At 43.7% G+C, this 14855-nt stretch overlaps 1 protein-coding gene across 2 annotated transcripts; it reads right to left on the reverse strand.

Moving 5' to 3' along the window:
- Window positions 1–10076: 10076 nt before the first annotated feature.
- On the reverse strand, window positions 10077–13566 carry LOC129639059 (cancer/testis antigen 47A-like). 2 transcript variants are annotated; one of them, XM_055563919.1, is made up of 3 exons: window positions 12705–13566; window positions 11687–11822; window positions 10077–10661 (listed from the first exon to the last, which is right to left on the reverse strand). In XM_055563919.1, the coding sequence occupies exons 1-3, from the start codon at window positions 13381–13383 to the stop codon at window positions 10649–10651; spliced, it is 828 nt and encodes a 275-aa protein (XP_055419894.1). In that variant the 5' UTR covers window positions 13384–13566; the 3' UTR covers window positions 10077–10648. The 2 variants fall into 2 exon arrangements, with proteins under 2 accessions (XP_055419894.1, XP_055419893.1); XM_055563918.1 differs by having other exon boundaries at window positions 11687–11828.
- Between the last annotated feature and the right edge of the window lie 1289 nt (window positions 13567–14855).

Raw genomic sequence — 14855 nt, forward strand, 5'->3', positions numbered from 1 at the left:
AAACAACAGAATGGGAAAGACTAGAGATCTCTTCAAGAATATTAGAGATGCCAAGGGAGCATTCCATGCAAAGATGGGCACAATAAAGGACAGAAACAATACGGACCTAACAGAAGCAGAAGATATTAAGAGGGAGTGGCAAGAATACACAGAATCAGATCAGATCAGATCAGTCGCTTAGTCGTGTCTGACTCTTTGCGACTCCATGAATCGCAGCACGCCAGGCCTCCCTGTACATCACCAACTCCCGGGGTTCACTGAGACTCACATCCATCGAGTCAGTGATGCCATCCAGCCATCTCATCCTCTGTCGTCCCCTTCTCCTCCTGCCCCCAATCCCTCCCAGCATCAGAGTGTTCTCCAATGAGTCAACTCTTCGCATGACGTGGCCAAAGTACTGGAGTTTCAGCTTTAGCATCATTCCTTCCAAAGAAATCTCAGGGCTGATCTCCTTCAGAATGGACTGGTTGGATCTCCTTGCAGTCCAAGGGACTCTCAAGAGTCTTCCCCAACACCACAGTTCAAAAGCATCAATTCTCCGGCGCTCAGCCTTCTTCACAATCCAACTCTCACATCCATACTTGACCACAGGAGAAACCATAGCCTTGACTAGACGAACCTTTGTTGGCAAAGTAATGTCTCTGCTTTTGAATATGCTATCTAGGTTGGTCATAACTTTCCTTCCAAGGAGTAAGCGTCAGAAGAATTATAAAAAAAGATCTTCATGACCCAGATAACCATGATGGTGTGATCACACACCTAGAGCCAGACATCCTGAAGTGTGACATCAAGTGGACCTTAGGAAGCATTACTATGAATAAAGCTAGTGGAGGTGATGGAATTCCAGCTGAGGTATTTCAAATCCTAAAAGATGATGCTGTGAAAGTGCTGCACTCAATATGCCAGCAAATTTGGAAAACTCAGCAGTGGTCACAGGACTGGAAAAGGTCAGTTTTCATTCCAATCCCAAAGAAGGGCAATGCCAAAGAATGTTCTAACTACTGCGCAGTTATGTTCATTTCACATGCTGGCAAAGTAATGTGCAAAATCCTTCAAGCTAGGCTTCAACAGTATATGAATCGAGAACTTTCTGATGTACAAGCTGGATTTAGAAAAGGCAGAAGAACCAGAAATCAAATTGCCAACATCTGTTGGATAATAGAAAAAGCAAGGGAATTCCAGAAAAACATCTACTTCTGCTTCATTGACTGCGCTAAAGCCTTTGACTGTGTGGATCACAACAAACGGTGGAAAATTCTTACAGAGATGGGAATAGCAGACCACCTTACCTGCCTTCTGAGAAAACCATATGCAGGTCAAGAAGCAACAGTTAGATCCAGACATGGAACAATGGACTGGTTCAAAATTGGGAAAGGGGTATGTCAAGGCTATATATTTTCACTCTACTTATTTAACATATGCAACGTACATCATGCAAAATGTCAGGCTGGAAGAAGCTCAAGCTGGAATCAAGATTTCTGGGAGAAATATCAATAATTTCAGATATGCAGATGACACCACCCTTATGGCAGAAAGCAAAGAGGAACTAAAGAGCCTCTTGATGAATGTGAAAGAGAGGAATGAAAAAGCTGACTTACAACTCAACATTCAAAAAACTAAGATCATGGCATCTGGTCCCATCACTTCATGGCAAATAGATGGGGAAACAATAGAAACAGTGAAAGATTTTATTTTCTTGGGCTTCAAAGTAATTGTGGACAGTGACTGCAGCCGTGAAATTAAAAAATGTCTCCTGCTTGGAATAAAAGCTATGACAAACCTAGACAGTGTATTAAAAAGCAGAGACATCACTTTGCCAATAAAGATCTTTATAGACAAAGCTATGGCTTTTCAAATAGTCGTCTATGGATACGAGACCTTCTGGACCATAAAAAGGTTGAGTGCAGAAGAACTGATGCTTTTGAATTGTGGTGCTGGAGAATACTCTTTAGAGCCCCTTGGATAATAAGGATATCAAACCAGACAATCCTAAAGGAAATCAACCCTGAGTCTTCATCTGAGGAAATGATCCTTAAGCTCCAATACTTTGGCCACCTCATGCAAAGAGCTGACTAATTGGAACAGATCCTGATGCCGGGAAAGATTGAGGCTGGGAGAAGAAGGCGGCCCTGCCCATCTCATCCAGGATGAGATGGTTGGATGGTATCATCGACTCAATGGACAGGAGTTTGAGTGCACTCCAGGAGATAGTGAAGGACAGGGAAACCTGGCATGCTGCAATCCATGGGGTTGCAAAGAATATTGGACATTACTGAGTGACTGAATAAACCTAACCTAGTACCCATTACACTACACTACTACTAAGTCACTTCAGTCGTGTCCGACTCTGTGCAACCCCATAGACGGCAGCCCACCAGGCTCCCCCGTCCCTGGGATTCTCCAGGCAAGAACACTGGAATGGGTTGCCATTTCCTTCTCCAATGCATGAAAGTGAAAAGTGAAAGGAAGTCGCTCAGTCATGTCGGACTCTTAGCAACCTCATGGACTGCAGCCCACCAGGCTCCTCCGTCCATGGGATTTTCCAGGCAAGAGTACTGGAGTGGGGTGCCATTGCCTTCTCCAACCCATTACACTATAGATGCTTAATAAATATTTGTTGAATGATCAGGTGGATAGAAAAGAGAAAAAGAAGAATGAGAGAGGGAACGATTCATGCCTGCCCTTGGACTCTGCTGTGTTGTGTTGGTTCCCAGACTACCTCTATGGCATCTTTTTTCAGTTTTAATATTTTTTGTTGAAGTAAAGTTAATTTATCAGATCAGATCAGATCAGTCGCTCAGTCGTGTCCGACTCTTTGCGACCCCATGAATCGCAGCACACCAGGCCTCCCTGTCCCTCACCAACTCCCGGAGTTCACTCAGACTCACGTCTATTGAGTCAGTGATGCCATCCAGCCATCTCATCCTCTGTCGTCCCCTTCTCCTCCTGCCCCCAATCCCTCCCAGCATCAGAGTGTTTTCCAATGAGTCAACTCTTCGCATGACGTGGCCAAAGTACTGGAGTTTCAGCTTTAGCATCATTCCTTCCAAAGAAATCCCAGGGTTGATCTCCTTCAGAATGGACTGGTTGGATCTCCTTGCAGTCCAAGGGACTCTCAAGAGTCTTCCCCAACACCACAGTTCAAAAGCATCAATTCTTCGGCGCTCAGCCTTCTTCACAGTCCAACTCTCACATCCATACATGACCACAGGAAAAACCATAGCCTTGACTAGACGAACCTTTATTGGCAAAATAATGTCTCTGCTTTTGAATATGCTATCTAGGTTGGTGATAACTTTCCTTCCAAGGAGTAAGCGTCTTTTAATTTCATGGCTGCAGTCACCATCTGTAATGATTTTGGAGCCCAGAAAAATAAAGTCTGACACTGTTTCCACTGTTTCCCCATCTATTTCCCATGAAGTGGTGGGACCGGATGCCAGCACAGTGATTTCATTATACATACATTTTTAATATTCTTATGGCATCTTTACATATTGATGTATTAAAAATTATAATGCTTCATTTAGTAGATTATTTTTGGCAGAAGGTGGAAACAAAGATGAAACTTCTTTCTGTAGGTCTGATTTCTTCTTAGTATCAACCTTTGTCTTATTCTTCCCTGTGGGTGCCACTCAAACCACTAGATGATTCCTCTTCCATTTTAACTCTCAAGTTTCATCCTTGACTAGACCTACTTTTCATAAAGAAAAAGACCTGATAATGAGCATTTTCAAACAAGAGCCATTTACCTCAGGACTGTATCTTTAGCAGCTCAAAGAACCAACAGAAATTTGAAATGATTATTTCTCTTTAACCAGAACTAGATAATCATTTCCAGTGTGGTAGGACATGGCAACCCACTCCAGTATTCTTACCTGGAGAATTACATGAACAGTGGAGCCTGGAAGCCTACAGTCCATAGTGTCACACAGAATCAGACATGATGGAGAAAACTTAGGCATTTTAGCCTAAGGCTAGGGCAAACATTATGCATGTCATTTTCCTTTCAGTGACATGCAAAAACACCCAATTCTTTATTAAACATGCAAAGCAGAGCAAGATACATTTATCTCTGCAAACCATGTCAAAAATTCTTGGCAGTTTCTATTTGGGAAGATTCTCTGGCGAAAGGAATGGCAACCCACTCCAGTATTCTTGCCTGGAGAATCCCCATGAACAGAGGAGCCTGGTGGGCTACAGTCCATGAGATCACAAAGAGTTGGTCACGACTGAGCGACTAACACTACTACTACTAGAAGAAGCAAATAGGAATAATTGTGTGTTCAGCATCCATAGCCTCCTCTTCTTGCATCCTTTTCTCTGCTCTTTTCTCCCTCCCTCCCTATTTAGACCAAGGAAGATTTTAGGGATGGTACTGACCCTGGATGATTTGAATGGTTGATTCCCATTTTAACTCTTTGGATGCCTCAATCAGGGATTCATTTTTTTTTTTAATTTTATTTTTAAACTTTACATAACTGTATTAGTTTTGCCAAATATCAAAATGAATCCGCCACAGGTATACATGTGTTCCCCATCCTGAACCCTCCTCCCTCCTCCCTCCCCATTCCATCCCTCTGGGTCGTCCCAGTGCACCAGCCCCAAGCATCCAGTATCGTGCTTCGAACCTGGACTGGCAACTCGTTTCATACATGATATTTTACAAGTTTCAATGCCATTCTCCCAAATCTTCCCACCCTCTCCCTCTCTCACAGAGTCCATAAGACTGTTCTATACATCAGGGATTCATATTTTAAGTCACTATCTCCATTTGTGCTCTGTCAGGTTTTTCCATGTTAAAGGAATATCAGGCCTCAGCAAGCAGGTGAGGAGATATATTTTAGCTAATTAGGGCCCAGCAGTCACATGAGGCCCATCTCTTAGGCTGGCTCTGAGTCCTCTTAGAGAACTCGTGTAGTGGAAGAATTCAGAAAGGATCACCTAGGATCTCTCTCAATATGCCACCCCCATGAGGGAATGAACCTCTTTGTCAGCACAGCCTAGAATCCCCTTCCTGTTCGGCACTGACATCAGAGAAGCTTGCAGCCTTTTCTCCTTGGCTTTCAGACCAGTAGCCTGCCTGAGTCTATTTCTAGCTGGTAGCATTTGGATGGAAGCCAATTATCCCTTCCTGGCCTCTTATCTAAGACTCCCAGACACATATTTCATGTTTTCTGGCATTTTGATATTTAGTAAATATTTAATAGATTTATACCAAAACATTCTTCCCTGATATCCTTAAAGGAAACCCTCATTTCCCATGTTATAGACACACCTGAGAATGCAATTGCTGACCTACTGAGCTATAATCTTTCTAATTAGATTGGTGGCCATAGTTTTTCTCTTTAAATGGTAGGATGAGTATATGTAGCTTTCGTGGCTTCTGGAGGTAGATGGACTCTGAGAAATAGTAAAAACCAGGGCTTAGGCCTGCATTGTGGACTCCAGGGGAAATAAAAAAGTTTTATTCTTCCTTGAATGGTACCAGGTTGTGGATGAAAACTGCTGCTTTCTGTTTGAATGGACCATTGTGTGTGATCTTTGCTTCCCTGGTGGCTAAAGAATTTGCCTGCAATGCGAGAGACCTGGATTCGATCCCTGGGTTGGGAAGATTCCATGGAGAATGGAACAGCTACCCACTCCAGTATTCTGGCCTGGAGAATTGGGGGTCGAAAAGAGTTGGACACAACTGAGCAACTTTCACTTTCACTTTTCTTTTGAAACTTACTCCTCAGCTTTCTGCCCAGGTGGGAGAGGTAACCAGAGGAGCTAGTCACCCAAGAGACTTTTCTGGAACAAAAACAATTCCCGACGATGCCTTTGAAATGTTTCCTGTACTGCTTAGTATTCTTTTCTTCACACTAGATTATCATAAAGGGATAGATGGGAGTGTTTTATAATCTTGCTGGTACATACTTTTTTTCTTTAACTTGTAGCAATAAAAACAAAATCTAAGCAGTTTGGTTGTTTTTTGTATGCTTCCTGTCTGAGTACTAGAACTAGGGTGTGGGAAGATAGATAAGACAGTAACACTTCAACCACATGTGTTCCACAGAAATGTTTTTCAGTGTCCTCTGAAATTCTAATTGGAAAGCCACTGAACTAAAAGACAGCTTACTAGGGGTAAAATAATGCTCCTCACAACAATGGTATTAAAATCTACCATGTTGATTGGGGCTTCCTAGGATACACTAGTGGTGAAGAATCCACCTCTCAATGCAAGAGACGTGGATTTGATCCCTGGGTTGGGAAGATAACCTGGAGGAGGAAATGGCAACCTACTCCAGTATTCTTGCCTGGAGAATCCCATGGACAGAGGAGCCTGACAGGCTACAGTCCATAGAATCACAAGGAGTTGGACATGACTTAGTCACTCTACAACCAAAACAACATATTGATTAGGAGATTGGGATTGACATATACACACTACTGTATATAAAATAGATAACTAATAAGAACCTACTATATAGCACAGGGGACTCTTCTCAATACTCTGTAATGACCTATATGGGGAAAGGATCAAAAAAAGAGTGGATAGATGTATATGTATAACTGATTCACTTTGTTGTACACCTGAAACGAACATTAAAAAAAATCTACAAAGTTGACCACATATCTTAGTGGAATCCTCAGGCAACATAGCAATTACTGTCTTTGTTCATTCATTCAGCAAATGAATTGAACACCCACTATGTGCCAGGCACTGTGCTTGGGATTCAAAGTGAGAGGAGAACAGTGCCCTTATTCACTTTTGATGGCTGCTGTAACAAATTATTACAAACTTGGTGACTTGCAACAACATGGATTTATTATCTTACAGTTCTAGAGATCAAAAGTCCTAAAAAGATCAAGATGTTGGCAAGGCTGTGTCCCTTCTACAGACTCCAGGGGAGCATCTGTTTTCTTGCCTTTCCAAGCTTCTAGAGATTGCCTATGTTCTTCAGCTCATGGTACCTTCCTCCATCTTCAGAGCTAGCAGCATCACATATTCTCTCCTACCTGAATTATGCTTCTATCCTTACATCTTCTATCTATATCTGGCCCTCCTGTCTCCTTGTAAGGATGCTTGGTCCCACTTGGATAATTCAGGACAATCTCCCCATCTTAAGGCTCGTAACCTTAAATGTATCTACAAAGTCCATGTAAGGTAACATATTCAAAGGTTCTGGGACATCTTTGTTGGGAGTGGGCATTATTCATCCTACCACAACACTCTTGCTCTTGATTTAGTTCATAATATACCATAAGATTATAGACACTAAGCAGATTTTTGTAATTAAATGTGATAAATTGTAAGATAAACTCTGCACAAGTTACTATGGGAACACAGAAGAGAAAACGTCAGACTGCCCCAAGGAAGTACCTTACACAGGAGGAGATGTTTACATTGAGTCTAAAAAGATGAGGCATTCAATAAATGAAGGAGGAAAAGCTATGGGAGGTGGATGGAGGACCAAGCTTGAAAGAGCATGACTTTCTCCGGCAGCAAAGACCAATTCAGTGTGACTGAGGTGTAGGTGGCAATGAAAAAAGATGGGGCTGGAAAGGAAAGAGTTAGGGATAGCTGAGGGAGAAATCTGCACCCAACTGCTACAATAACAGGCTTGTATATGATTTTCCTTTCGACAGAAGGGAGCCATGGAAATAATAAGCATTTCAGAAAGACCACACTGAATGTCATGTGGACAGTGCTTGGCTGAGGGAGAGGATCGCTAAAGGAAGAGAGATCACTGTTCATCGCAGTACGATGTCTGTGAACAAATGGACTATAGCGTCAATGTCAGTCAGTCAGTGTTAGTCACCCAGTTGTATCTGACTCTTTGCAGCCCTATGGACTGTACCCCACCAGTCTTCTCTGTCCATGAAATTCTCCAGGCAAGAATACTGGAGTGGGTTGCCATGCCCTCCTCCAGGGTATCTTCCTGACCCAGGGGTCGAACTTGGATCTCCTCCATTGCAGGCAGATTCTTTACATTCTGAGCCACCGGGGAAGCCCATAGCAGTGAGTGCAGTCAGCCCTCCCCAGGACAGGTCTAAGAGGAGCACATGGGGCCTGGAAGCAGGCTAGGGACTGTTCAGGGCTGCCAGGTACCTGGAGCATGGGCTAGCAGGGACACACCCCTTGTTCCCATGGGCTGGGCTCCTGGCCCTGGCGGGAGGGGTGTGGCTGGAAAAGGACCAAAGTGGCCCTCTAAAGCTTAGAGTTCAAGACAGAGATACCTCTGCCTGGGCCTGGAAGCAATACTGTTTTAACAACTAGCACCGCAGAAATACTAACAAATCAGAACCAGGTTGAAGGGCCTCAAATTGTACTAGTTGACCTGCCCTTTTAGTTGAAATAATGGTGACAGGAAATGCTTTGCCTTCTGTCTCACCATGTGGTTCTAGCCATAAGGAATAATATAACACATTTTAAAATGTCAACACTGGTGACCAAAAAAAAAAAAAAAAAAAAAGTTGTTGGGATCTTAAGTTTACTTCACTTTAATTGACATTAAATACCTACGAAGAGGAAAATTCATTGCCTAGGCTTTTGGGAAAGAAAGATAGATAAAATCCTTAGGGTCCCAGCCATTTAAAGGTTCAGTGCAGGGGTTGGTTTTGATGGAATAGGTGGATGTAGTCTGTGTATTTGCATGTGCACACACTTAGAATAGAAGACATGCCACCACAGAACATGACAGTATGTTATCAGTTACCTACAAGAAGGTCAGGAGCCGAGCCCGTGGGAACAAAGTATGCTCCACCTAAACCATGTTTCAGATACCTAGGAAGCCTGAAGTAAATGCAGAAATGAGCCCGTCTAGTCTCAAACCCCCAGGCCCTTCCCCTTCTCTGATCCCCCACTCTGGTCATCTACAAATTTATCTTTTTATTACCTTAAACAGAGTTCAAAGATTAAGTCCACTTTCTCCCTTTTCTCTTTTTATTTTTCCTTATTATGACGTACTTCCCATCTGCACAAAATTATAAAGAATACTAGTATAAACACTATTTATCCACCACTCAGTTTAAGAAATGTAAATTAGAGATACAGTTGAAGCCCACTACGTATCCCTCCCCAATAGGATCGCTGTCCTTGTCTTTCCCCAAAAGGTAACCACCATCCTAAATGTGGTTTATCTTTCCATTGCATGCCTTTCTGTATGCTTACGTACGCATACATCCTCACAGGCAACTCTGTATGTATCTACTATCCACTCCTGTTGAGTGAAGGTTCTCTTAGACTTCATATACCCGGTATCATGTCTGTGACTTTCTGGAACCAGCTCTGTTCCTGGATATTTTTCTGGTGCCATCCCCTATCCACAGCCTCTCTCTGTCTCAGCCCCTGTGAATCCTAATTTCCTCGCCAGTCCAGCCCCTACCGTCCTGTTCAATTTACCTCCAGCAGCCCCAAGGCAGTGAACGAAGGCTGGTCACCAGAGGTGGGTCTCAACTTCTCCCCCTGTGGCTGTCAACCAGCGCTTCTCAAACCTTGGCTGCATCAGAATCCCCTGGAGGGCTTGTTAAAACACAGACTACTGGGCCCCACTCCCAGTTTCTGATTCACAGGTCTTGAGTGGAGTCTAAGAATTCATGGGTGATGCTAATAATGCTATTTTAAGGACCAAACTTTGAGAACCAGTGCTCCAAATCAGCGTCTGGGCTCAGGCTCAGCAGCACCATCTGGCCTCCAGGCAAGCTGGGCCATCCCTCAGGTTTCCTTCAAAAGCACCCAGCAGTACCATGAAATACACATATAACACAAGTCCTGTGCAGTTTTAAATGTTCTAGTAGCCACATCTAAAAAGTAAAAAGAGGGCATCCCTGGTGGTCTAGTGGTTAAGAATCCACCTTACAGTGCAGGGGACACAGGTTCAATCCCTGGCACAGGAAGATCCCACATGCTGAGGGGCAACTAAGCCCATGTGCCGCAACTCTGAAGCCCGTCTGCCCTAGAGCTCATGCTCCACAAGAGAAGCCACCTCAGTGAGAACCTGTGCACCATAACTAGAGAAAGCCCATGTGTAGCAATAAATAAATTTTTAAAAAAGTAAAAAGAAACTGGAGAAAATAATTTTAATGCTATATTTAATACTAGATTATCATTTCAATGTGTAATTAGTTATTAAAGAGACTTTACACCATTTTTTACATTTGTAGCACATTTCAACTCAGATTAGCCACATTTTCAATGCTCAGTAGCCACACATGGCTAGTGACTAGTACAGTAAACAAGTTCAGATCCCTTGACCCCTATTTCTGTCTTTACAAAACTGTTTTAAATACAAATTTTATTTTGGGCTGCAATAAAAGAATTTAAAACAGGCTTATCAAATGGTGGAATGTGATGATGCCTTCCAATGATGTAAAACAGCTTCTCATTTTTAAAGAGATTTAAATCAGGATTATTTATATACATAAATCTATCTACATTTCAGTTTACTACTTTAAAACTTAGTTTTAACTAGAACAAATGCTGTCAAATATATCTGTGAAAGATAAAACCCAATTAGATATTGGATTTTTTATTAGATATTATTATTAGACAGTTGCTTTTTGGGGGATGGATTTGGGAAGGAAATCAATGTTAATAATCCCATGGGCTTCTGAAAAATCTAAAAATAGCAAACAATGGATCCTTTCTTCTTTCTCTGTCTTCTTTCTAGTCTTCCAAACTGCAGGAAGAAATGAGAGAAAATGAACAGTTATACAGCATCAGTCAGCACCAGAAACTTTCTAAATCTAAGAAAACAGTCAGCATTATGTATATCTGCTGCATCTGAGGGTTGTATCTCAACAAGGAGAGAAGAAAAACACATTTTCCTCTTGTAAAATTCACCCTGGATACTGGGTGCATGTACAACCCGATGGCTTCAATCATGTGATCCTACCTACCTTGTCTCCCTCTTGCCCAACACCATAAATGCTTTTTTTATCCCCCTTCCTTTGAGAGGATAGTCTGGGACTAAAATCACTCTTTCTACCTTAAAAGCCTGTGCTCACTCCACAGATGATACTCCCTTACCCTCCCAGACCCTCGGTTTCCATATCTACCATATGAGAAAGAGGCTGTTGTTATGAAACACACCATTATGCAAACAAGGGAGAAAATGTTAATCATTAAAGACAAGATATATACCTTCACTACCAACTCAGTGATAAACAACAGTCATCCTATGACTGTTTCTTTTGACTGTCACATAAAATACACACATCTACAACCGAACAAATATTTCACTATTAATCACTAAATGTCATCCTACTTGAAATTCTGAACTGTTTGCTATTCGTAAGTAGTTACATTCTAGAAGCTGTCTTCTCTTAGTGCAGGAGACTGCACTTCTGTGGTCAAGAAATGAAGGCCAAACTAGTGCACAGCCCAGTTGCTGCTGCTTTTCGTCACTGTTTTCTAAAGAAATACTGGTCTTAGGTACTGACACATTTACAACTTGTTGGTAGTCTTACAGATAGAGGACCAAAGACCTCATAAGAACAAATGAGAAGCCATGAAGTATATTTCACTTCATGCTCTTTATATTACTGGGTGCAGAAATGTTCTATCAACATTAGGTAAATTTGAGTTGTTGAACTAATTTCAAACAAACGTTTTCTTAATTTACTCCGAGAATTAAAAAGCAAAAAACAAAATTGGTAAATGCCTGGGAATAGCTGGGTTATTTTCAAAGCTATACACAGATACCTGGGCTTTCTGGGCCTGTCCTTTGCTGGGTCCAGATCCTTTTCTGGTTCTTCTTGTTTTCTGTTATACTTCTTTTCTTTCCCCTCACTTTTGCTGCCCTGCGCCTCTTCTTTGGAGTTCTCATCCTGGCATTCAGCTGTTTCTTTAGAGAGGAATAATAGACTTTGGGACCAGACATTCACAGCAAAAAAAAAAAAAAAAAAAAAAAACCCAACACATAAGGAATGGCAAGATGTCCAGTACTCTACCCTTATGAGAAGCAGGAGGACAGAAGCAACTAAGAAAAGAGTAACTGGGGGCCTTCCTTCTGGCAGATGCAACACTTCCATGGCCCTCACTTTGCTGCTGCTTGGTCATTTTCACAATGACATTATTTCTTCTTTTCTAGTAAATCTGTCACCCTGTGCTACTGATTACTTGTGCTCAAGGATCAGAATTCTCTGGGTCTGATGCATTCTGGATGTTTTGGCCAGAACTTTTTCGCCAAAATATGCTTCACCTCAATAACAAATTCCATGGGGAAGCTCCTGAGTTCCTCAATCCCCTAAACATTTCATTTTGACCATGTGGTCCTGTATGAGTTCATAATGTTTTGGGATCAACTTTCCAAGAATCTTGACATTTTTAAAAGCTATGAACCAAATATGAGGTATGCCATTTACTTGTTCTCTTCCATGTCCTCTCAAGCTCCCTCTCAAACACCTGCCTCCACTGACCTTCACGTGTGGGCTCATAACTGGCACTGATCATCTCAGACCTCTTACCAGGGTTGGTAGAGGGCAGCTTATTTTCCCCCCAAACCAAAGAAATCGTTATGGAGTTGGGCTTCTACTGGGCCCCTCTGGGCTTCGATTCAAGGATGCCCTGACTCCCGGCCTCCCCTCCTGAGGAACGCCCCCGCCCTCCATCGCCCCCGTCTGAGCCTGCCCCCTCCTCGGGATCCCTGGTCCCCAGACCCGGCCTGCAGCTGCCAGTGTTTCCGTCCCCCCCAACTCCCCCCCGCCCCTCGAATGCTCACTCTCAGGGGCGACAGGCTCCTGTGGCATCTCCCGCGAGCTGGGCTCCTCAGACTCCTTGGTGGCCGTCTCCAATAAAGAGGCCTCCTCGGCTTCCTCCGCCGCCTGGGCTTCCTCCGCCTGCTCCGCCTCCTGGGCTTCCTCCGCCTGCTGCGCCCCCTGGTCCGGGGCTTCCTCAGCCAGCCCCTCCCCCGATTCATCCGATGGCACCTGGACCTCGGATAACCCGGCCACGGCGGCTGAGCCGTGGTCGGACAAGTGCTGCCTGGTCTGGTGCCAGACCAACACGTGGTCGTCATTTGGTAGAGGTATCACGTGGTTGTTGGACAAACAGTTCCCCATCGAGTGCAGCAGATTTAGGACCGTTAAGCGGAAGCCACTCATGGGGAAGTGGCGCGAGACCACCATGCGGTTCACGCCCTCCGCCTGCTCCTCCACCTCCCTCTCCTCAGCCGGCCTGAGGTCGGAGTCTTCCTCAGCGTTCCCGCCCTCCAGGGCTGCCTCCCTCGGGCCTCCTGAGGCCCCCACAACTCCACCCGCCTCAGCCTCAGGCATGGAGTCACCCCTGCGAGGCTCAGAGTTGCGGTCCACACCGTCACGGGCTCTGGCCTGGGCCCCTGCCGCTCCTGCTGGGCCTTCCTGCCCGCCAGGAGCCAGATCTCCATCCCCCGTGGTAGACATGGCAGCTGGCAGTTACCTCAGCCGGGCGGGGGACGATGGCAATGGTGCAGGTGGTGGCACCCGAAGTGGCTGCCCTGAGAGGAGGCTGAGGGAAATGAGATGGACCGAGGCAGTCACGGAAGGGACCACAGAGGAGGCCCCACGACCGGGAGGGTAGGCGGCCAATGGCGGAAGCGTCCAACGGAAGTTGGGCCTCAGGCAGTGGAGCCAGGCTACAGTCGAGGGGCGGGGCCGGAACAGTTGACGGTGGCCTGTGACCCCTCATCACGAGCTTTGGGCTCATTTGCTGACAAACAAGGATTGACGTGCTCTTTGTCCAATGAATGGCCAAGGCCCTTGGTTGTCAAATTGCTCACAATTGCCTACTTGTTCTTTGACTCGCTAGGGTTCTGACGTGTGGAGGTCTTCTAGGCTCGTGTCCTTTATGTAATTGTGCAGGAAAGTATTTATGAAGGCATCCTGGGCCATGTGAACTGAGAGAAATTTCCCACCTGGGAATTTCCACCTGGTAATGGCTCATGTGACTAGAGACAGGGTCATAAAAATGTTGTATATCTCAGATGTTAGCAATACTAAAAACCTCTGAAGAAGAGAAAGAGAATTTGGACAATTTAACTTAGTTAAAAATAGTTGGAAAAGAGTAGACAAATTGAAATGAATGCAGTCAGAACTGAATGTTGAGAAGTGTTGGAGAAGTTAGGAGCTAGAAGGTGTATAATGAACCCAGACATATTCCCTTAAGGCTTTGAAGTCTGAATAAAAAAAGAGAGCTTTCTTTAAAGGATCAGGTCATCTCCTAAGTGCTAAGCATGATAGACGTTAAAAGGGCCACCGTCCTAGGATGTTTCAGAGGCAACAGTTCCGGACATTTTATTCATCTCAAGATCCACTTAGTCCAGACCCCAAGTGTAATTTTGAAAATTATACAGAAATTAACTGCTTTTACAGTCATTCTGTAAAAAAAGTTTTGTAGTACTAAAAGTATTTTTTGAAAAAGACATAGCCAATTACATCTGGATTTAGGAAAAATACTAATAAGTCTCATTATTGTAAAGAGGGATTTTTTTCCCTTTCATTCAGTTCAGTTCCAACCAAATTTCAGTGTTTTTATTTTTCCTCTGTCTCACCTCGGGAATGGAGCATGGTGTTGCTGTAAATCATTGGTTTAAATTTGGAAGGCAATGTCAGTAATCTCTAATCCAAAATTCTCATTATAAAGACAGCAAAAAAGAGGCAGAATCCCAATCTGAGTTCTGAGTTGGTTTAACATTTGTTGCCCTATGTGATCTTGAAACAGTTACTTATCATTTCTAGGCCTCAGTTTTATCATCTGTATAGGTGGCGTTCAATGAAAATATGAGTTAGGTAGATGGAAGAAGATAGAATTATATTTAGGATACTCAGCTTTTGTTGAAACTGTGTTTTTAGTTTGATTTTGCCTTGTAAGTTGGTGAATGTTTCTAAGTATGTAG

The sequence above is a fragment of the Bubalus kerabau genome, chromosome X, assembly GCF_029407905.1.
Source record: "Bubalus kerabau isolate K-KA32 ecotype Philippines breed swamp buffalo chromosome X, PCC_UOA_SB_1v2, whole genome shotgun sequence".
Lineage (NCBI taxonomy): Eukaryota > Metazoa > Chordata > Mammalia > Artiodactyla > Bovidae > Bubalus > Bubalus kerabau.

What these genes read in the sequence shown, in the direction of transcription:
- LOC129639059 (XM_055563918.1), bottom strand. Translation starts at nt 13,383, where the DNA reads ATGTCTACCACGGGGGATGGAGATCTGGCTCCTGGCGGGCAGGAAGGC. An exon ending in GGAGCCTGTCGCCCCTGAGA is followed by an intron (nt 11,829 to 12,704) that starts GTGAGCATTCGA and finishes TCCTCTCTAAAG; the next exon opens with AAACAGCTGAATGCCAGGAT.